The sequence below is a fragment of the Ischnura elegans genome, chromosome 5 (assembly GCF_921293095.1).
Source record: "Ischnura elegans chromosome 5, ioIscEleg1.1, whole genome shotgun sequence".
NCBI classification, from domain to species: Eukaryota; Metazoa; Arthropoda; class Insecta; order Odonata; family Coenagrionidae; genus Ischnura; species Ischnura elegans.
The window spans coordinates 99,529,822-99,552,499 of record NC_060250.1 but is presented as its reverse complement, the minus strand read 5'-3'; the positions used below and the strand labels follow the sequence as shown (position 1 = coordinate 99,552,499).

Below are 22,678 nucleotides of genomic sequence, written 5' to 3'. Positions count from 1 at the left end.
ACAAAATATGAACTGTTCTGAACTGTGCAGCAAATCAGTACAGAATTCCGCATAACGAAACTCGCGATTTACTTAGACGTAACACATATGGTCCAGATAAGGTATTCTTCTCTCTGTAAAGAAAAGTTATTGGACTATTCTTAGTAGAATTCTCAAGCCCTGAGAAATCTAAGCCCTTCCACCACGACAAGGTGATAGTCCATCGGAGGGAAATGAGATGAAGATGAAATAAATAAAATTGAAATGAAAATAAAAAAATCGAGAAAAAAATAAAGAAAAAAAAAATAAATAAAAATAAAAATTAAATAAAACTGAAAACTAAATAAAGTATAAATGAAAATGAAAATAAAGCTGAAAATGAAAAAATAATAATAAAAATAAAACTCAAAATGAAATAAATTTGAAATGAAAATAATAAAAAAATGAATTGAAGACTGTAAGGAAATGAAATAAATTTGAAATGAAAATAATAAAAAATGAAATGAAGACTGTAAGGAAATGGAATAAATCTCAAGTAAAATAAAATAAAATACATAAAAAAGAAGTAAAAGCTAATCGAAAATAAATGTGAAATGAAATGATGTGAATGATTAAATGAATGAAATGATGATGATGATGAGGAAATAATGAAGAGTTCTTTTTCTCCTCAGGATTTCTCGGTTCTTCGCTTTTTAAAGCCATAGGGCAGGGTCTCAAACTCTTCCACACGTTTTCTTTTGGTGTAAACCATTCTGAAGAGTTTTTTCTCAGTTCTACTGGCAACATCATGTGTCTCCGTCCTGTAGATGCGGTTTTTATAGGTAATAGGCCGCCCGGGAGCCTCATACAGGACCATCCTCTTCAATGTGTCGAAGCACACTATGTTGTCGTTTGAAACGTTAATTGTTATCCCCCGCACTTTACACACCCTCTTCTCAAAGGCTGCGTCAGACTTGGAGCGGACTATATAGGCATAGTTTTTAGGGCCTCCCGATACAAACTCTGCTATATAGCACCTGTCTCCAAGGGGAGAGATCTCGTCCGTCATATCCCCCAGAAAATCACCTACAGGTGGCGACCACTCCCCAGGACGCTGTGTGAAAATCACAGAGTCGGTGTCATGGTAGAGTGTGCGCCTGTCTAATTTTTCTAAGTAACTATACAGTTCAAGTCGAGCATGTGCCGTGGTAAAATTGGCGAGCACTACGTTGCTGCTTGGTGCGGGTGAAATGACTTCGTCAACCTCCTCCCAGTGCGCGTAGACGACTTCATCATTGACCTCGATCACCCTCGACACCTCTGTATTTGGGCTTGTAAGTAGTGAATACAGTTCATCGATCTTTCTGATGACGCCCGTGCGAGAAAGATTCTCCCTCTGCCCGAACTTTCCCCAAAAGCTGTTCAGCATGAGCTTTGATAGGGAGCGTCTTCCGGCGTTGAATTCGATTTTATCACCGTCCAACGCGATTCCTTCTCTTTCATGAAACTCTTTCAGGTATTTTCTTTTCTTCTCCTCACAAGTGCACCAACTTGGCCACCCGCTCGCTTCCTGCTTGATTTTAAGGAAATTGTCGATGTATCCCGAAAAAAGTCCTCCTCCTCTCGTCTCCCGAGAATACTCGGTGGTGGTATAATGCCATACTTCCTCCATTTTGAGTATTCTATAACCCAGGCTGACTGCTTTTTTCACCTCATTCGTCACCCATGTCCCTTTTAGAGCTCTCTCATACTCGTCATGGTCACATGAATCCTGATTCTCTGTCAGCGCGCACTCGCGACAGAGAGGGAAAAACAGTTTTCCGTTTGCCTTCATTGGCAGGACCGGCAAGTAGAGATCTCTAGGAGGGAGCACGACGCACTTCACCAGGCCTTCAACATCCTCCAGAGGCGGACATTCACTGCCCACGTACACAATTGGATGTCCAACTGGGTATTTTTTGTACTTATTTACGTACGGGTATAGGGAACATATATCAATATATCTTATCTCCTCCCCCTCCCCCTCATTTACCTTGTGGTAAAGCTTTATGGCGTTCGTCCTTCCGCCATAGAACGCATCACGAGGGTTCAGAGGAACGGATTGAAATATGGGGTGGCTCATCAGAAATGTTTTTAATTCGATGTCGCGATCGACCTCGCTGCGGAACTCACATTCCCATTTTTGAGTTACTTTGCAGCCTCGGTCGGTAAAAAATTTCATTTTCTTCTCGGTCGTCTCAAATCTGGACTGCATTGTTTCCGCACGATTATTTAAAATGGGTTCGTGCCGGTTATGGTAGCACCTAGGGCATCCATGGAAGAAGCAGCCATGAAATTCAAAAATTTCATTGCCCTCTTCGTAAAACCCATCGACCTTCTTCCCCCATTTTTTGATCTCCCTCCCGTTGGCCGCGTGCTGAATGCTGATATTGCGCTTTCTTTCTTCAGCGAGGAGCCACAAGATTGCCTCCCGAGATTGTCTGTCGCCACAGCGATAGCCTCCTGGAGGGATGATGGCTATTTCGTCATTCCTGAGGTATTTCTTGCGGAAAACGCGCATGCAGGCACTTGCAATCGTGAGGGCCTCGCGAAAGGGGTCTGTGTCATTGAGAGATAAAAACTCTCGGCGGAATTTCACTCCAGCCATACGTAGGATATTTACATCTTGAATACAATACTTTTCCAATTCCTCGGCCATTTTAAATATGTAATTTTTAGCGACCTTCTCCTCATACCACTTTTGAAATTTTTTCAATTCTTCGCGCGTCATTCCCTCGGTGCCGTAGTCGCTAGCTGGTGGCATCGGTCCTTCATAGTCTTTGTTAATGGCGGTGTTGAAGAGATGAGGAAAATATCCCTTCGCCAGAGAATCGTCCAGTCCTAATGCCGAGGGAAGCTTAGTCAGGGACATCGGAAGAAAGTTTAACGAGTCGATGAACTTTACTCCTTCATATTCTACGGACATCAGCTTCGCTCCACTGGAAATAAGCTTAGGCTGCCAGCTCATTTTCTCCACCATTGTCTTAACAATGAAATGGCTATCGTAGCCTTTTCCATAGTGGGCTATACAAATAATTTCGTTGAAGCCTCTTTTCCTCAACGCCACTATGGTATTCAAAAAAGCATGGACTGGATCTGAGCCATTGAAAATATGCTGTCTTTTTCCACAGCCGGTGCACATCTCCATAGACTCTTCCTCAATGCAGATTTCACATGCTTTCTGACAAACCAAAAGATTTGGCGTGTGGAGAAAATGACTCGGCTTTCCAGGAAGCGGGGTATCCTGCGTGCATTCAATATCGTAAAATATGAAGATAAATTTTCCCGACTTCTTTTTCTTCTTCACCACCGGAGACATGTAACAATTTTTTCCTGCCTGGTGTCTCTTCTTGCAAGCATGGCAATATACCTCCCCGCATTTATGCTCCCCCTTAGTTCGAATAATATTGTACACCCTTTGACAAAGAGTGCAAAATTTTACTACTTCGCAGGCAGATTTACCGTTTCCCCTCTTCTGAAGATGGTTGACGAAGCAGTTCACACCATAGAAATTCCTTTTACACTCGTCGCAGTCGACAGTTGGCGAACCAGTGTCACACGCGGGAGATATCATGCACCTACTGCATTCCGATGCGCATTTATGTTTATACTGCTTGGAGTACCCAGTCCTACAATTTCTACAGTAGTAGGAGCAACTAAATGCTCCTTGGAGAGAACTTATATAGTTGAAATGTCTCTCACCGTATATCAGATCTATATGCTTGCGAGCGCTTCCGTCAGGAGCTGGCGTCGAGGGTCCCTCGTAAAGGACTTCCTTCCCCTTACGATCCCCGAACACGGTTATTTTATACTCTGTTAGGCGATCTTGGAAAGCGGCGATGTCTTCCAACTCTCCACCGTTGGCAAGGTCAATTCCATACTCCTCACACAATGACTCTGCCCTTTCAGTCTGCAATACTCCGCCACGTCTTACTGCATTAAATGTCTTCGCATTGTCACTATGCTTCGAGATTCCGACGCAAATTGCACGGGCTAGGCAGAGATTATCACTGTTTGAAATTACAACAATTGAGTTTTTGATCTTACAGAACTCTTCAAAAGTGCATAATCTGTTCTTATTCCTTGCGCCGCCCATCGGCATCTCCACATGAGTAAATGTAACGTGCAAAACTCCACTCAATAAAAAGTTCTCGTTCGATTGGATCACTCTCTCAATTCTTCTGCATATCACTTCTGCCGAAAACTGGTCCACCCTACGATAGGACACGTAAATTACGTTTTCAGGGTTTTTAGAATTACTAATGGACATTCCCGCCCTACATTCTGGCGCGATTCCATTTTTTAATTCAGACAGTAGAGCATCCAAAGAGGCTTGAAACCACTCCAGGGGATCTTCGTCATCAGGCGCCGGACGCAGAACGCAAGCAATTTCTCTCCCTCTAAGGCGAAACGCTCTCAAGTGGCTTCGATTTTCTGAGATTATAGTGAAATATTTGTTATCACCCCGTCCGCCCCATTGTCTCACCCCGGAGAGTTCAGAAAGAGGATCTATGAGCATTAACTCTCCATCTAATACCGTAAGCTCATCTCTATTGTCGGAAAGGAATACATTTTCCAATTCTGCCAACGATTGAGAATTACATGATAAATTCAATGTCTCGATTTCGGATGGAACACTACAAGTCATATTACCATCTCCCGTATGCCCTTCATCCTCATTCGAGAAATTAAAACTAGCAGGTGGAGCAGCGTCAGAATCCCGGAATCCCGGAGGTGGGCTTATTATGTAATCCTCCCCATCAGAATTAGTGACCTCTTGCGGCTGACTCTTAAAATGCAATAAGTTGTGACGCGAAGTGCTTTCACTAAATTCTCTGCCTGATGCGTGGTCACTCTCTGGCTCGTTATCGCGAGTTAATGCTGAGGCGTTGGATTCAATAGGTGGATCATCAAAATTAACGGGTAAAGTCCCGTCTCTTGGCTCTGAAAACATTCTCTCTTGAGTATGAACAGTTTCTGCATTTTTAACAGCTGCCACCATAGCAATAAAATCATTTATATCCACTTCTTCTCGAATATCAGTCATGCGATGAACTAAACCATCTAACGCCGCTTTCAAAAGAGAAGCGGTGTCCAGCACTCCTTCGCGATGCGCTCGAATTATTTCGCTGGCCGGCACAAGTTTAAAAATCGACTCCATCGCGTCTTTCAATATTTATATGTTCCCAAAAGAAATCCACGAGGATAGTGGTAGGAAACCTTACTCACAGATCTCGCACTTCCTGCTTCCCCCGAGTGGTGACGATCGACTCCGACGGCGTTGCTCGCTGCAGAATCTTCTTTACGTCTTCAAACTCTATCTTCGCACCTCGACGCTTGCGCCGACAAGACGATGTTTGGAGATGAATGGACCTCGAAGACCAGGTAAACGGCGTGGTACTCGTTCAAGTCCCTCCACCTGTGATGCCACTTGCTCCGTCACTTTTCGAAGAGTTGGTGAGTATTGCCGGACCCTCGGAAGAATGACAGCAAGACCGTCTGAGACGCAGAGGCTACTTGGAAGGCTCCACTTCACACAAGACAAATGAACACCCCTCTTAAAAACACGGTCTTATATATGGAACACAGTTGGGTATTCCAGAACGTTCGAGGGATCAGGAACACTTAAAAAAAAGAAGAAACGGAGGTGTGTTGCCGCCTAAATTCGTCGCTATTTCGAGAATTTTTAAGGGCATACGCCCTCGGTTGACGCCTATTGATGCATTGCCTACTACAGCACCCATGTCACCTGTGATGTCGAAGACATGTCACGTCGTGGAGAATTAGGTGTGCGCCGAAAACTGATTGACGCATTGTGTATTATTCCACCTATGTCACCTGAGATGTCGGAGACATGTCACGTTATGGTAAATTAGAGAGGCTTCTCCCGCACTGCTCTATTTCACTCCCTCCACGAAGAGTATGAGGGACTTACCCGTGTCTTCCTCAGGGAGCGTCTTTCCGAAACCTCTCGCCCCTCCCCTCCCGCTCCCCCAGTATACTCAGGGACGCCTCCTCTCCACCACTGCTTGTGTCGCTTCTCATAAGTAGTTCTGTCTCAGCTCTGGTACCATCGAGGTTATAAGTGCGCATTGCAGCTCTGGTACCATCGAGGTTATAAGCGCGCATTGAAATGAATAACAGCGAATCAGGGATATTCACCAGCGAGGAAATCGCAAGAGAGGTAAGCACTTTGCCCTTTCTTTTGCTCCATCCCTTCCGATTTTCATTTACTTCGAAAAATAGCCGGATGAGAAACTCATGAAATCTTTTATTTCAGTTGCGGGCCGTAGAACTTTATTCTTGGGATTCTGATTATTCAGATTACGAAGATTCGGCGCCTTCTAACGAATTCCACTGCTCGACGCCCGCTGCGTCAGCCGACAGAGAATTCCCCGACGGGTTCTGGTCCCCTGATCTAAGATCAGTGGCAACAGGGGCAGAGACGGATGTCGACAGCTCAGCAGAGACAATCCTCGTCGGCGAGGATATATACCCTCAATCCAAAACCCCGGATTCTAGCGGAAAGAGCAATTTAGGAATGATACTCTCCGACATCTCAACAGAGACAGTCCTCGCCGATGAGGATATATGCCCTCAGTCCCCGGATACTACCGGAGAGATAGATTCAGGAATGATACTCTCGTTCAGTCTGCCCTCGTCCGAAGATAAGTGTGAGTGTAAAATGTGCAATAATTGTACGAATGATATAGTGAAGGAAGTTACAAACAGCTTCCCTGAAATCATAAACATTCCCACTTCACGTGTGAATATAAACAGTACAGTAAGAGACTACGCCTCCACTGAGTGCACCTGCATTATGTGTCACAATTGTATTTTTTTCGAGATAAGTGAAGTTAATACAACCTCTATCAATATGTATGAGTGATACTATTTAATAATAATAATAATGTTGTAAAGTACTTAGTTTCTTTTAATTCTATATCCTACGTATAATTTTTAATCCCTTGCAATTATTCATCAATGCATTCATTCCTAGTCCTATAAATCGCAACATGCCGCCCCGTCCACCTCCAACCCTTCACCTGTTTTGGCCTTTGTGCCATGGGAGTCATAATACCCGCCCTATGCCTCTAACGAAAAAACCCATCTCCAATAAGGACACCTTTCAGCTAGTTAACTAAAATTTACACCTATATTGGAGGGCCTTTGTACCCCGGGCGTCATTCAACACCTCAACCTCTAAGGATTTCCACCACCTGACCACACCCTACCCTCCATCTTGAGTGACAGGGTATCAACGACCCCCACCCCCTAGACCCCTCCATAGAAAAGTGACAGGTGAGAAGGGTCAACGAACTCCCCCCTCCTCCTCCAGTACCCCCTACCCCACCCACTAGTCGAAAGTGCCACCCCAGAGGGGTCAACGACCTCCCCCTCCCCCTCCACTACCCCCTCCCCCCACCATGCAAAAGTGCCACCCCTAGTAGTTATGGATTCTCTGAAAGAAATATTCAAAATCTTAGAACAGAAGAGTAAGAATATAGGGCTCAGAATCAATGAGAGAAAAACGAAATACATGAGAATGTCGACCACGGAAGACAGAAGATGGACTCAAAACGTTACATTTGGGCAGTACAACTTTGAAATAGTAAAATATTTCAGCTACCTCTGTACTAATTTAAACTGTAAGAACTCAATGACGGAAGAGATCAACAAGAGGATAATGGCTGGAAATAGGTCTTACTTTGCTAATATTAAGCTCCTGAAGTCAACTCTTCTATCTAAGGAGATGAAATTCAAGATCTATAAGACACTTATCAGACCGGTCGTGACATATGGAGCAGAAACGTGGAGCATCTCCGCTGGAAACGAGCAAGCTCTGCGGATATTTGAACGGAAGGTTTTGCGAAAGATATATGGTCCCGTGACAGATGGGGTAACTTGGAGGATAAGAACAAACAAGGAAATAGAAAATATTATCCGAGGCGAAGACATAGTGAGGTTTGTGAAGACCCAACGGCTAGCTTGGCTAGGTCATGTAAAAAGAATGAGTGAAGAAAGGATGCCTAAGAAGATTCTACATGGAAATATGGATGGAAAGAGAAAAAGAGGAAGACCGAGGAAAAGATGGATGCAGGATGTGGAAGAAGACATAAAGGCTATGAGGATTGTCAGATGGTGGGAGAAAGTGCAGAACAGGAGAGAATGGACAGGCGTCTTGAGGGAGGCCAAAGCCCATACCGGGCTGTAGTGCCAAGGAAGTAGTAAGTAGTAGTAATGTTGGTAAACTCTTCTCGGGATTCCCACCGGGTTAATTTATCCATAACGGCCAACCTTTCAAGCTCCGACTCGGGGCTCATCCTCTGGGCTGAATGTTGTTTTATTTGATTGTGAAAATTTGTTGTTACGTTTGATATCGTTCGCACAGTATAGTATATGCGTTTGGTAGTCATCTGTGACACTCGAAACTATGATTTCCCCTAACAGCAAGTATGCTTCTTATATATATATCCATTACTCTACTTTCTATTTCAAATCATGACACTCAAATACTCCGTCTTATTTCTATTTAATTTCTTCAGCAATTATGAAAATTTTCGTCTGCTATGTCTATGTTGTCTTAAAGGGTTATTTCTGAGAAGAATTAAAGTTTACCGAGATTAAACGGTATGTGGGAAAATCATTCCGAGAATTTTATGATGAAATTGTGTTCCGCAAAAATACTTGTTAAAAATACATTGGAAATTTTGGGCTACAATACCTTGCCTTTGAAACGTATCCTGTCTTAACCAATTGGTCGTGTTTCAGAGTGAATTGGTGAATGTATCTCACACGGTTTTCTTTATTCCTTCAAACCTAGTAATTTAATTGATGGAAGCGTGTGATACTTCAACGCGCAAATTGTGTAAATGCCTTGTTTCTCATTTCTTTAGTTTCGAAGCCTGATGGGGAATACCTTGAGACCCCGTCGAAGTACAGACACTGTAAACGCTGGGTTGGAATACTTTTGTTTTTATACTCATCCTATCCTAGCCAAATGGTCGTATTTCAAAGTGAGTTGGTGAATTCATCTAAAACAGCTTACTTTATTCCCTGAAACAGAGCGATTCCATTGAAGTAAGGTTGTGATTTTTCAACGCAAATTTTAATGTTTGAAATTTAAAAAACTGTTATTTACTGCTGTCAAGCTGTTGTTGATGTAAAAAAATACGGGCATTGTTGAGGAGATAAGCAAAGAAGAAAGTTGTTTGGAAAAGTGGGACGATAAAAAAAAACTGTCATTTGAAGTAAACAAAGAAGTATTTTTTAAAGAAAAAATAATCGTCTGACGTTACAGCAATGCATAAATTTCTCATTTATTTACTTGCGAAGCCTGATGGGGACTGGCTTGAGTCGCCGTCGAATTATCAATGGCGTTGTGGGCACAGCGAGGCAAGGGGGAACTGAGCGGGGGGTCCAACGTTTGAGACGGATCATTGGTGCTGCGCGGGGGCGGTCTTCTCTGAAAAGGGGCGGTGATTGAAGAGGTTTTGGGGGACCTTGGGCGGGGCGTGGAAAGACGTAAGACGTGAAACCTCTGGAAGGAGGGGGAGGTAATTTCTCGGTTCATTCACGAACCCGGAGTGAAGGCGATACTACGTCAGAGGAGGAGAAGGTTTATTTTTTCTTTTTTGGCGGGTAGAGGGGCTGGCTGGAGGGTTGTTTGATCTGCTTGAGTGAGTGGGGGAGTCGTGGAAGGGGAAAGGGAAGGATCTTGAGCACGTGAGATGGTGGACGTCATGGCTTGGAACAAAGGTCCCTCTGAAGAGAAGAAACTGGGTGAGAATGGGAGCTTAGAAAGAAAAATCGGAAGCGAGACAAAACTTCATATTATTCTCAAAGTTATGGATTATACAAAGTTTTTTTCACAGTTTGTATCTTAGTTTTAGCGCTGTAGAAATAATGATTAATAATTGTAATGATAAGAAAACTGGGCGGGAATTATTGGTTATTCGGTATGGTTCTTCAATAAAAATCTTCTTATTCTTTAAATACTTATCCTTTACTTCTACTTCTTTAAACGACGTTATAGACTCAATTCTAACTTCAATACATGGGTAGATACGATGGCTAAATAGCAACAATGCGTACCCAGTTACTAAAATAAATAATGAAATATTATAACTAATTTTGAATCTTAATTGAATCCCCAATAAGAAAGGGACCTTCGAGAGAGGGAGAAAGAAAACGAGACAAAACTCCATATCATCCCAAAATTTGTGGATTATAAAAAGTTTTTTCGCCGTTTGTATCGTAGTTATGGCATGTGGAGGAGGCGATCGACGGCTAAGGCCATTTGCATCATAAAGGAATGGTATGGAAGGAAGGTTAGGCGCCAAGGGGATCACTGCTTGGCGTCCCATCCGACGGACGGAGGGTTGCGCGTGAAATGTCCTCCACACAACATCCAAGCAGTTATCGGGCAGTGCGTGAAAATTCTCTATCTGAAAATTCTGTTACCTAACGATTTGATCGTTGGATCCTTCTTCCTCATAGAAGGGTCCTCCAAGATCGTTAGAACATTAATTGCTTATGCTTGGTTCGCTAATAGTAGGACACGCCCGCCTTTTTGACGGTGCGGGATTCCTCGTCCCTTCCCTTCCTTCCCTATCCCCTCCCAGGAGGCGTCGTCGGGCTCCTATCGCGGCGGCGCCTCCTTCCTTGTTCCTTCGCCTCCTTCCCCATCTGGGTGCAGAGGAGAAAAGCTAGCGCTTACAGTCCCTGCCCCAGGAGTGTAACCTTGCGAGCCCGCCCTGGAGTTTCGTTTCCACTGCCGCTCACGGGGTGGGAAGTCAACACTCTAGCTACCACACCAACGCGTTTGTATCGTAGTTTTATCGCTGGAGGAATAAGGATCAATAATAATGATGACAAGTCATTTATTTTCATGAGCCCCTGTCCCATGAGAAACTAACTGTACATAACCGTTAACAATTCAGCAATAATCCATGCATAAAAACAAAGGAAAAGAATATAAATTCAAACAAATTCATATAAAATATTCTATATTATATTTGATAGAAATAAGATATATCCCACTTTAATTTAACAAAAAACTTAGAACGTAACTAGTCACACTTAACAAGAAAAAAATTAAACCTATACATACAAGATGATATGGCTCAACGGGGCATTATTTAGCCTTTATTCAGTAGCATGTATGCGTTATGTTCAAATTGCTTAAATTTTTTGCGTTTCGCCGTTAAGCTGAAAGAGAGTTCCATGTTCGAGTGGCGGTTACTGTGAACGATTTATCTATTTGTGGCGTGAATTGCTGTGGAATATAGAGGTCAATGGTGAACTTTCGTATGCTCTGTTTTTCTCACGAATCTTTCATACAGGTAGGGCGGCAACCGGTTTTTAAGATATTGAAGGCTAATGCTATTATCTGAAGGGTGCGACGATCATGAATTTACTCATATCCTTGTATAACTTCATCATATTTTAAATAGTTTATCCGATCTTGGGTTGAATCGGTGGAAGACAAATGTCCTATTTACAAACAGAGAAAGAGACGAGGATGTGAGGATTGTGTTGAAAAGAGAATTTTACAAAAGGTGAGAGAACTCGATTGCTTAAGAAGCAAAGCAACTTCTAATGGAAGAGGCTCGCAAGGATGAAGGATAGGCTGACTGAATGCTAATTGTAAAAATGATAAAATATGAAATCAAAATTTACATGTTTACGCTACCAATATTTATTTCTTATCATGCCATGGATAGTGGATTTTAAATCTTCTCTTTCGGAAGCAAAATAGCTGTTTTTCTCGGCGCGCATCGAGCTTAAAGCCTCCAGTTCTTAAGCAAGCGAGCCATCATTCTTCCCGAGTTCTTCCATGAATGATTAATTTCGTAGTTTCAGTAACCTGAAGTAATTTCCTTGACATCCTCTTGTTAGTGCATGAAAAATTGAAGCAAAGGAATCATATGGGAGATTTCCTGAGCGAATTTCCGTGCTTTGGAATAGGGAATGAAATTCCATTCTTCAAGCGCCTGCACAAATGAACCACCATCGTTCCTTTTGGCTTAATTCTCCATACATTTTGTCACAGCATAGACTTTCCCTCGGGGATCGGTAATCATTGATCTAATCTAGAAAGCTTACTTTATATTTTTATATGTAGTTAGCCAAGATAAGCATGCAAATATTATTTACATGACTATCTGGAACTCCGCCGAAGAATTACTTTATGGCGTTTTAGAATGTTATAAGTTTCATTTGTAGAGACGTGAGTAATTCAATTTTTAATTTCTCAACTTTGAATTTTATTTTCATGAAAAATATTTGCATAGTTTTCGAATTCCTGCCTAAAATTATGGCCAACGATATGTACTTCAAATGAAGAGTGTGATAAGCAAAGCTCTTGAAAACTTATTATTATTTTAGATTTTACATGATCCGGAATTCTCATTAGTACATACCATTAGATTAAAAAGTATACGTGGGGGAAATTTAATTCTATTTTTAACATGGTATGTTTTGTCGCGCGTATTACCCAGTTTAGAAGTCGTCATCTCTTCAAATGTTATACACGACTTTTGACGCACCACGATTCAATTTTTTGAGAATTATTTTTGCACCAGTCAACACGAGAATTTTTTGAGTGATTATCCAATTATGTGGAATCCAACACGCACAAATTTTTTTCACAGCTAAATTTTCATGTAAAATCTTGTATATGCTTGTCATACTAATGCCTAAGAATGACTCAAGCTCACGGTAGGTATGTCAGATTACTACCGAGGGCGTACCCAGAATTAAAACTAGGGGGGGGGGAATATGGTTGTTCAAGTTATAGGTAGGATTTAAGCATGGAAAAGGTGAATGAAACCAACATTTTAAGGAAAATATAACAGCTCTTTCTTAGTTTTTTTAAATTATTTGCTTGAAAAAATATTATTTTCCTTAAAGACATTTGCGATTTTTCCTTCTAGTAGGGGGCAGCTGCCCCCTCATGCCCCTCGTCATGTACGCCCATGGTTACTACTTTGATTCGTACACATTATCGATGTTTTCTGGCACGACAGTGAACTGGTTTTGGACGACCTTTAAATTCGTCCTTGAGTGAACAACAGCCACGATTGAATTCACTAAATCAGGATATACAGTGGTTTTGGATGGTGCAAAATCGCAAGAAGCCGAAGTGCTCTTTTGATCGATGCTCTTTTGTTTAGGTAATCCACATTGAAAATCGTTGTAAATTATCGCACGAAAATTCTCGCCAGTTAACTCCATTGTTCGATTGGTATGAAATGCTCAACTTTCTGCATATATCACAAATAGCGATCGCACTTCAAGATATTCTGAATACGTATTAAGTCAAAAATGTCAAAATTTACGATGCACATGTTAGATGACACCTAGCAACACCATTGTTGCCAATTCCGGATACATAAATACCAACCCTCGTATTTAAACTGGGGATGAGTCCATTCCAAATGTCGATTCATGATTCCATTCATTCGATCGTCTAAAGTCGATTCCGATTTCATCGATTCCAGGAAGAGAAATATTTTGAAAATAGATTTTTAGCTTGGAGCATAAAGGCTTGAACACATACTTGAACCATTGTGCACTGCACATCATCAATTTAACTACTTATATCTTAAACAGTTAAAATTTTTATTTAATCTGAGAATAATATAGGTATATTACTAAAACACTAATTCGCGATTTTCAATGAATATACTTTTTGGGCCACTTAATTGTCTTAAGTATTTAGTTACATTCAATTCTTAAATTTTAATGACAGTAATCCCCTATGAAAAAATTGTATAAACCTGTTTCAAATTTTTATACATTCTTATACATTGCCATGGTAATGTATAAGAATGTATAAAAATTTGAAACAGGTTTATACAATTTTTTCATAGGGGATGCTACTGAAAAATCAGCATCCCACCTGTTAATATGAATAAGAATCTATGGGATCGAAATCGGGAATTTAGAATCGATAAGAAAGAATCGGAATTGGAATCGAAATCGAAAAAAAGTGGAATCGACTCATCCCCAATTTAAACAATTTTTATATCTCATTTTATGCTAGAGAAATTCCCCTCTTGACTACTCGGATGTGTGAAATTAGAATCATTTCTTTGGTATCGATGCGGTACTCGTCCATAAGTGGTTTTTTTTTGGGGGGCGCAGGAAGTTGTACTCGCGCTCCCTCTCTTCCCAACTTGGGCGCAGTTCGAGTTGGAAGTGAGCGGGATGGAGGATAAGTGAATTTCGGAGTTTCCGAGAGGCGGAAATAAATTGGTTTTGATTGAGAGATACGGCAATCTCGGAAACTGTTCCGTGATGCTGGGCTCCCTCTTCGCATGAGCTCGGAATCAGCGCGGTGGCAGCGCTGAAACCGAGCGAGGCTTTGAGGAATTCTCGTTCCGCTCGTGTGTACCGTAGCGAACATTCCTAGAGCAAAAATCAGCCTCTGGAATAATATATATCGCTTAATTCATTTTGTGATATCTGTCGACTATATTTTGGCTGATTTTTAACTTGTCTTTATTTTACATTGGTTTGGCATTGCTGTATTGAATGAAAGACAAAATTTGTAATTTCCTAACGCCTTGGTATTTATTGTGATAACAAAAGTGACGCAATGGCGTTGACACCGGTTCTATAATAATGTAATCGTTATATGTACTATTAAATATTTGTTCCTCAACGTGAAAAACCTAAAATAATTAGTTTTCAAGATCATTTCAACATCAGCAAGGTTTTGAGGACTTCTCGTTCCGCCAAACCAATAGAAAATAAATACAAGCTAAAAATCAGGCAAATTATAGTCGACAGATATCAAAAAATGAATTAAGACATATATATATTATTCTTGAGGCTGATTTTTGCTCTAGGAATGTTCGCTACGGTACACACGAGCGGAACGAGAAGTCCTCAAAGCCTTGCTTCTGTTGAAATGATCTTGAAAACTAATTATTTTAGACTTTTCATGTTGAGGAACAAATATTTATTAGTACATATAACGATTGCATTATTATAGAACCGGTTTCAACACGTCAATTGCGTCATTTTTGTTACATGGCGCAATGGCGCAATGTGACTCACAGCCCTGAGGAAGAAGGCTGAGTCGGGCATCGAAACGTCGGCAGTTATGCAGTTCCTGACCCGGTAGTGATCCCGAGAATTCTTCACTAAGAAAATGTTTCCTTTACGGCGAGAGATAACAATTTGAGCTTATGATACTGCTGTTAATCTCATGCCCCGAAGAAATGGGCTAGTAACCCCAATTGACAGCTAAAAGCGGGGCGAAAAATATGTATGGAGGTAAATTTTCTCGGGAATGATGTTTAATTACTGTGTGCGTTAAACTCTTGTGCTCTACCTCTCATTGAAAGCCTGGAATGCTTATTTGAAACGGAGGCTATTTATTTGAGCATGCATTTCTTTAAAATCATCCATTGGACAAATTTAATTCTAGTAGTGTAATTCTAATTTAAATTTAATCATGACGTGCATTAAGCTCATGTGCGTTATATCCTATTGGAAAGTCTTTAATGCTTACTTGATATGGTGGCTATTTATTTTGGGTATACTTTTTCATAAAAAATCAACTGTGGGATAGGTTTAAATCTAGGATTTGGATAGATCCAATAGTTCGTGACAACCGTGGATTGAATGGGGAAAAGATTTTTTTTTAGTTTACGGTGGAAAAATTCGAGTTCGTGATACTCATGCTGTCATCCAATGAGGAGGCACGTGGTGAAGTCAAGTAAATGCCTCGGTGGGTTATCAGAACGGTGGTTGAACGCTGCGCACTGGAAATGAGAAGTCCACGTGAAAGTCGAGAGGGATTTGAGCATGAGAAGCTAAATACGAATGCACGGAGATTAAGTGGATTAGGAAGTGTGTGTGTGTAAACCCACACTTTTGCCATATTCCTGCGGACGAGTTTTAAAACAGTCCGGACCTAGCTTTTGCGGGTAATCCTGCCGTGGGTATTTTTGCTTTTCTTTTTTTTTTATTTGAGCTTGAGCGATGCGTGGAAAATCGTGGATTTAATTTGCGCTTACTGATGCATGTAAATTTATACGGGCGTTCATGGTTCCATTACTCATTCGTATATCTATTTCATAAGCTCATTCAAACGTACCCGTTGCGTCGCTCCATTCCGGAGTGGATGGTCAAAAAATATTTTTCCTCTCCTTTTTCTGATTCAACATTTTATTTTGCCTCAATAAATCACTCCATTCTCTGCTGTTCTGGTGTATATCGTTCTTTAAATCCAGTGCACAGGAATGGGTATAGCTGATCAGAGATATCGGTTACCTTTGCTTAGATTTTTTTGTCCAACTAATAACGAAAATTAAGTTTCCTTTTTTGCCACATATGTATCTAAAATCTGGTCATTGAATTTCTACGCTCCTTAGTTTCGAATATATCGTGAAAACCGTGTTTGGCCATTTGAAAGACTTTTTATGGGTGGTATAATATAACATGGCTCGGTATTAATGATGTATGCTACGAAACGCAAGGTAAATGAGAAAATAATCCAATAATTCGCTCACCATGATGAGGCTTCTATAAATTAACATAAAAGAAATATATGTCTGAAATAAATTTGTTTGGAAAATTCACAGTAAAGGTAAAAATTATTACCAGTCCCTTTCCATGCTGAGACCTAAGTTGTGCCCCAAATCTTAAGCTGCTTATTATTAGCTGATGTCATGAACTTTTCCTCAGAAAGTACTTACGAAGCAAGGAGCAACTTTGTGCAATGAGTTGGCGAACATGTCACGAATTTAGAATTTAAGAGCAGCAATTTTCTCTGAAGGGAAAATGATGGAGTGCCTGCCTTTAAATTTGGAGTCGCTCCATCGTGATATGCGTGACATGAGTGAACGCACGAAATACAGCGATTATGGAGAAATATAATCGTGGTCATGACGCTTGAGATTTTGTAGCAGTCCTTATCACAGGGGCCTGTGCTTTGAGGGATAATGAAGCGAGTATTAAGTAATGTCATAATGGTAGATACCCATAAACTATTATTTAAAACATGGAACGCTGTGGACTATGTATATGAACGTCAGTAAATTTTTAGTGGATCGTAATAAATGACATATCATTCGATGGCCAAAAATCTCAAATAAAGAGCAGGGCCATGTCTGACAGAAATTGATAACACGTGGAGACAATGATGGTGAAACTTTTTTAGTGAAGGTAATCTTTGGTGGACTATGGCCGGGACTTACGATGTCACATTTGAAAAAGTTGAAATTTCATCAAATGATCCTGCTATGCTGGACTACCGCTATCAACACGCCATCTCTCTTGAAAAAAGTATTACTCAAGTGCGTTAAGAGTGATAGAGGACCCCGTATTTTATCCGGTTTTTTGTAGATATATTTACGTAAGAATTCTGTCAGACTCAAAGCTATCTCCGATTTGCTTTTTTAGTTTAAATCATTGAAGTAAAATAAATTGACGAATGTGGCGATTCCATTTGCGTGACTAAAGGTGAATAATTAAAAATAAGAATTTTTAATTTAAAGGTAAAATGTGGCACACACTTTTATCATTGACACATGTGTTTCATTGACTAATTTTTATTTATCACTGTTTTAAGAGGAAAATAGCATGAATAATAGGAGAGGAATGATTTAGAAGATGAAAATGTGTTAGAATTAAACTGAAACTTATTACATCTGTAGCTAATGCAGCTTTACTTGTTGTTGAATTGACGTTTGAATCTTCAATTGAATGCTATAAAAATCTAAAACTGTTGAAAAAAGATTACTTTACATTACTATCTGTTATTTATTAAATCTCTCTCGATGACAAAGGTAATATTGACTTTATATTGAAGGTAATGCACATCATGGACAACGCTGTGAAATCCTGCATTGTTGAAGTAACCCTCCCAATTATATTTCTTGATCCCCATATTATAGTCGGGTTTCAAGCAAAACAAATTGCCCTCTTAATTGCGAGAATTTTAATTGCGCCCTCTGTAGCAGTTGTTTGTATGTCCGCTTATTCGTCTATTTCCTTTTCGTCTACATCGCAAGTCATTAAGGAGACACTTGTTGAATTGCTTTGCTCGTTTTCTCATTTTGTTTCGCACAAACAAATCTCTCTGATTTTACCTCTCGGGTGAGTGGGATTAATTTAACGACCACGTATACACCCGTTACCATCAAAACAAGCGAGGGTTTTTCCCTCCGAAACGAACGCCTCTCCAACTTCGTTTTAAGGAATTAAAAGCTTATGTTTTATTGCAATAAGACGCGTTCAGAAATTGGCACTCGATAAAGAAATTGAATGAGTGTCAATTACTTTTGGAGTGAGCTTATCTTACCCTTTTATCCTTCCGTAACTCGGCTTTGCAATTCACTCACTGTGCGCTGTCATGGTTCAAGAATTCGTTCTTCATTTTATCGATTCTTTAGTTGATGTATGCACTTTGAATGACCGACATCACTTTAATGAATGTTTTAATAGACGTTTCCATTCTCTTTATATGTTTAATTTTCGTTAGATTACATAGTTTGTTCGGAGATACAATCAAAGAGCCCAAATCACACTTGCACACTCTTTACATCGAAAATTTAAGGTAGTTGGCACTCTGCATGGATTTGGTCAGCGCTGGGACAGAAAATACAGAATACCTTACAATGCATTTAAACTGCAAACTGGAAATAATCTCCCTTAATGCAATGAAAATTGGAGTGTATGAAAAAGTCTTAATGACAATTGGTTTATTTATGCACCTTGATGAGTAAGAGATTCTTTCTCATTACACTTATAGTAACCATTTCCACAAAATGAAAAGGATGACACGAAGTATTTCAAAAAACAGATTTGTTTGTTGCATTCGCCTCTTGATTTTTTTTATTTTTTACTTAGTTGGCGCCTTGGTCATGTAGAGAAAAAACAATGTATTGTTGAGAAGAAGCCATATTGATTTTTAAGGGATAAAGAAAGATAAAATAATGTTAAGCGATATTGAAGATTTTCTTTCTTATAATCGCTTTGATACATTTCAGTTTCATTTAATTTATTTTCGCGCATACTTATTTTAGCTTCTTCAAACGATATGCTTCGTGCCGCCCTCTTTATTTTCTGGAAATAATTACTGTATAAGTGCGATGAGAAAGAATTCTTCTTGATCAGCTACCAGCTTAAGATCTTACATGTAGATTCCGCCACTGATGGTTCTTTTTTATGAGAGCAATAATAAACTTCATTTCTTGTTACTCTTGTGTATCCGATATTCTTTCAGAGAGATTTAAGTCGCATTCCGCCATTTTATATAAATTTGGCCCAGTTGTGAGGCATAAAATTTCGCAGCCAAGACTATTCCCTCGCTTTTTACCCTTATTTATTATTTTTCTTATGTCATCCATCTGTCATTGCTTAATTCCTTTTCCAAGAAAATCCTCGTATGCATCAATGCTTCGTGTCTGTCGCCACTCGTGATTGTATTAAACGTATCGTGTTCCTATCTGAAGGAGAGGTTGCTTCCGAGTGAATAAATGGGTAGGTACGGCGACAGCGTCTTCGACTTGAACGTGAGTTTTAATGGAAAGTGTACCTTCTCGTGACTAGTAACATTGGGATAGTAGTTTGTTTCTCCTCGTACTCGGGAGATCGCATGAACATGACTCTTGAAGTGAAGAAAAATTTATTCCCGGAAAATATTCAAAATGTGCAGAAGTATATAGAATATTGTGAAAGCCATATTAAATGTACTGGATATTAATTTGATAACTCTATATATTGTGCAGAATTTTATGAAAATACTTGGCAGTAATTGAATAATGGTTTTGAGGACCAATGATTAAAAATAAACTCTTGCTGTGTTTGCCGCGTTAAATAATAATGAAATATTTATCACAATCAGAGTATACATATCAGATAAAGAAAACTTATGCAAGGTTTGCTATCATTTAAGGTTTTGACCAAAACTAAAGGCAGGCAAGTGTTTTTGCTCTTATTGTTAGCTAAACTCTTGAATTAATACAAAATTAATTCCGCGCTTAAAATCAAACCACGTTTGTTAACTGAAATTAGCGCATGAATCAACGAGAGCAATTGGAAAATTTTGGAGAGCAATTGGATTTTTTAGCTTGTATTAAAATTTTATTGCCTAATAAATGTAAAAATACTGATTTTACAGAAAGAATTTCATCTGTACAGGTATTCTTTTTATCCGCAAAGACAAATCAATGAATAGCAAAATTTGTATTTAACTCAGAAAATCGTTTCAGGCTTAAATTGGTGCGAGTGCGAAATATCCATGATAAAAAATTACATGGTAATGGTAATTTCCATGGTGGATGGTAAAAATTACATTGCAAATTGTAATTTCCAAGCTTTAATATAAAACTCCACTCTCGACCATGGTTTTGACATGCTACCATTTCCTTGAAAATGGCATAACACGTCGAAACCATGGTTGGTAGTTGAGTTTTTTATTAAGTGTGGAAATTAGGTACCAACTAAAGTTTTTTTCGTGGTTGTATTTAACTATTTGTTTTGTACGATGTTGAAAAAACCGCAGCTTCCTAAATCAATTAATTTCAATTAATCGGGGACATGTTTTATCCCAGAAGAAGTAATGACGAGGAAAATTTGGATTTAACCATTTGCTTTGTGTTACGTAGAGAGCATCGCAACCTCTTAAATGAGGGTAATTTTTTCCTGAAAAAAAGTCTCACGGAGCCCTCAGGGTGTGGCTGTTAGTTCGTCTCCCTCTCCCGAGGAGAGATGCCATGTACTTAGGAGAAAGGGACACTTGAAAGAGGACGGGGTTTATCCTTTTCACGGATGAGATGATGGCGGAAGATTGGCGCGGAGAGTAATACGTGGAGACTGGAAAAGAACACGGATGAGTGGAGCGACGACATTAGACCTCGGTTGGTGGCGGAAATAAGAGTTTAACTTTGTCACTCAGGGGCAGAGAAGGGAAAACAGCCGCTGCGGGGTGGAGAGTTGAGACTTTTAAAATATGCAAAAATATTCTCTCGCCAAGGTGACAAGGAAAAGAGCACTCAAGGAGCAACCGCTGTGAAGCCACTCTACTTGATTCCTTGAGTTCGCGAGATGCGATTTCTCGCCTTCTTGTGTTTTTTTTAATCAAGTCAGAACGTAACGTATATTTTTTTATTTTGGAAGCAAGCTGAGATTGTTATTCTTCGTTTTTTTTTTTTACTTCCCGTCTTTTGAGGTGTACGGTTCGTGTCCGTGTAATTTAGTCACTTTAATTTCTTGCCTTTTTTCGTCTTCAAGAGTCTGGGGAAATCACAAAACCAAAGCAATTACCTTAATACGAAGCTTTTTCGAACTAAATTGCGTAGGGAACTTTCATTCCTTAGGTGTTTTTTTTATAGTATTTACTCGTGTACACCCCTTCAAAAATTTAAAGCTTGTGGTAATGCACTGACAAAGGTTTTTATGTAAGAAATTTTATTTATTATAAGGTTAAAATCATATTAAAATTTAGGTTCAGAGATTTTCACGTTGTTCAAAAGATGAGATCTGTATTTTCTTCGGGTTCTTACCACGTCCATTTGTTTGGTTGGCAACAATGGGGAGCATGCATGAAATTTGTTCATCATGCCAGTAAGTCTCATTGGACAGACAATTTTATCACGGGTCCAAATATATAAGCCAAAACTCTCCTGGTACTCCACGAACTTCATTAAATGCTAATTAAAATTGCTCGAATATCGCTTGAAGTCACGTGACACGAAACCGTAATCGGCCCCCTGTTGTTCATAATATACATTAATGATCTCTGCCCCCGCATTAGCAGTAAAATACGCTTATTTGCTGACGACGCTGTCATCTATCGCGAAATTAGTGATCACTCTGACTATGAAATTCTATCATCTGACCTAAACAACGTTCATTTGTGGAGCCAAGAGTGGGGACCTGAACCTAATCTGAGGAAATGCATGGCGTTACTTTTCTTGCGGAATTCGTCCAATTCTAACCATGTTTATGCAGTGGATGGTATTAACATAAAGGCAACAGACGAAGTGAAATACCTGGGAGTTACGATAACCTCGAACCTCACGTGGGGAACACATATAAAGAATATTTGCGGCATAGCCCTGAAGAAATTAGGATTCGTCAAGCGTATTGTTGGAAGATTTTTGGATGAGAAAGTGAAAGAAAGGTGCTATTTCGCTCTCGTCCGACAGCACCCTGAATATGCAGCGAGCGTATGGGATCCAGTGCAGAAAGACTTAATCCGCGAACTGAATAAAATACAAAGGAAGGCTGCGCGTTTCATCAAAAACTGCTACGGGCGTACAGACAGCGTTACCCAGATGTTAAGCGAAATAGGCTGGGAGCCATTGGAGGCTCGGAGGCTGCGCGCTAGGCTTAGATTGCTTGAACAATTGAGAATGGATATCTTTAAGAGCGACACAGAGAACATAATATTAGAGCCACACTATATTTCCAGGTCTGATAGAAGCGATAAATTAAGAGAGATGTTTTGCCGAACGGATAGATATGGGAATTCGTTTTTCCCCCGTACCATAAAGGACTTTAATTGACGCTAGTACCAACCTCGTTAGAGTACTTCATTTTTTTTAGATGTAAACGGCTGGTGTCCTAACACCCCCTGCCACACGCCTTTTAGGCGGATTGCGGGGTATTATATAGATGTAGATGTAGATGAAACGCCTTCTGACGTCATCGTACG

At 40.0% G+C, this 22,678-nt stretch overlaps 1 protein-coding gene across 1 annotated transcript; it reads right to left on the bottom strand.

The window, feature by feature from the left end:
• Positions 1-646: 646 nt before the first annotated feature.
• Positions 647-4,099, bottom strand: LOC124159751. Its single transcript, XM_046535662.1, has one exon. The coding sequence runs from the start codon at positions 4,097-4,099 to the stop codon at positions 647-649; it is 3,453 nt and encodes a 1,150-aa protein (XP_046391618.1).
• Between the last annotated feature and the right edge of the window lie 18,579 nt (positions 4,100-22,678).

Coding starts and splice junctions, on each gene's coding strand:
- LOC124159751 (XM_046535662.1), bottom strand. CDS start 4,099: ATGCCGATGGGCGGCGCAAGGAATAAGAACAGATTATGCACTTTTGAA.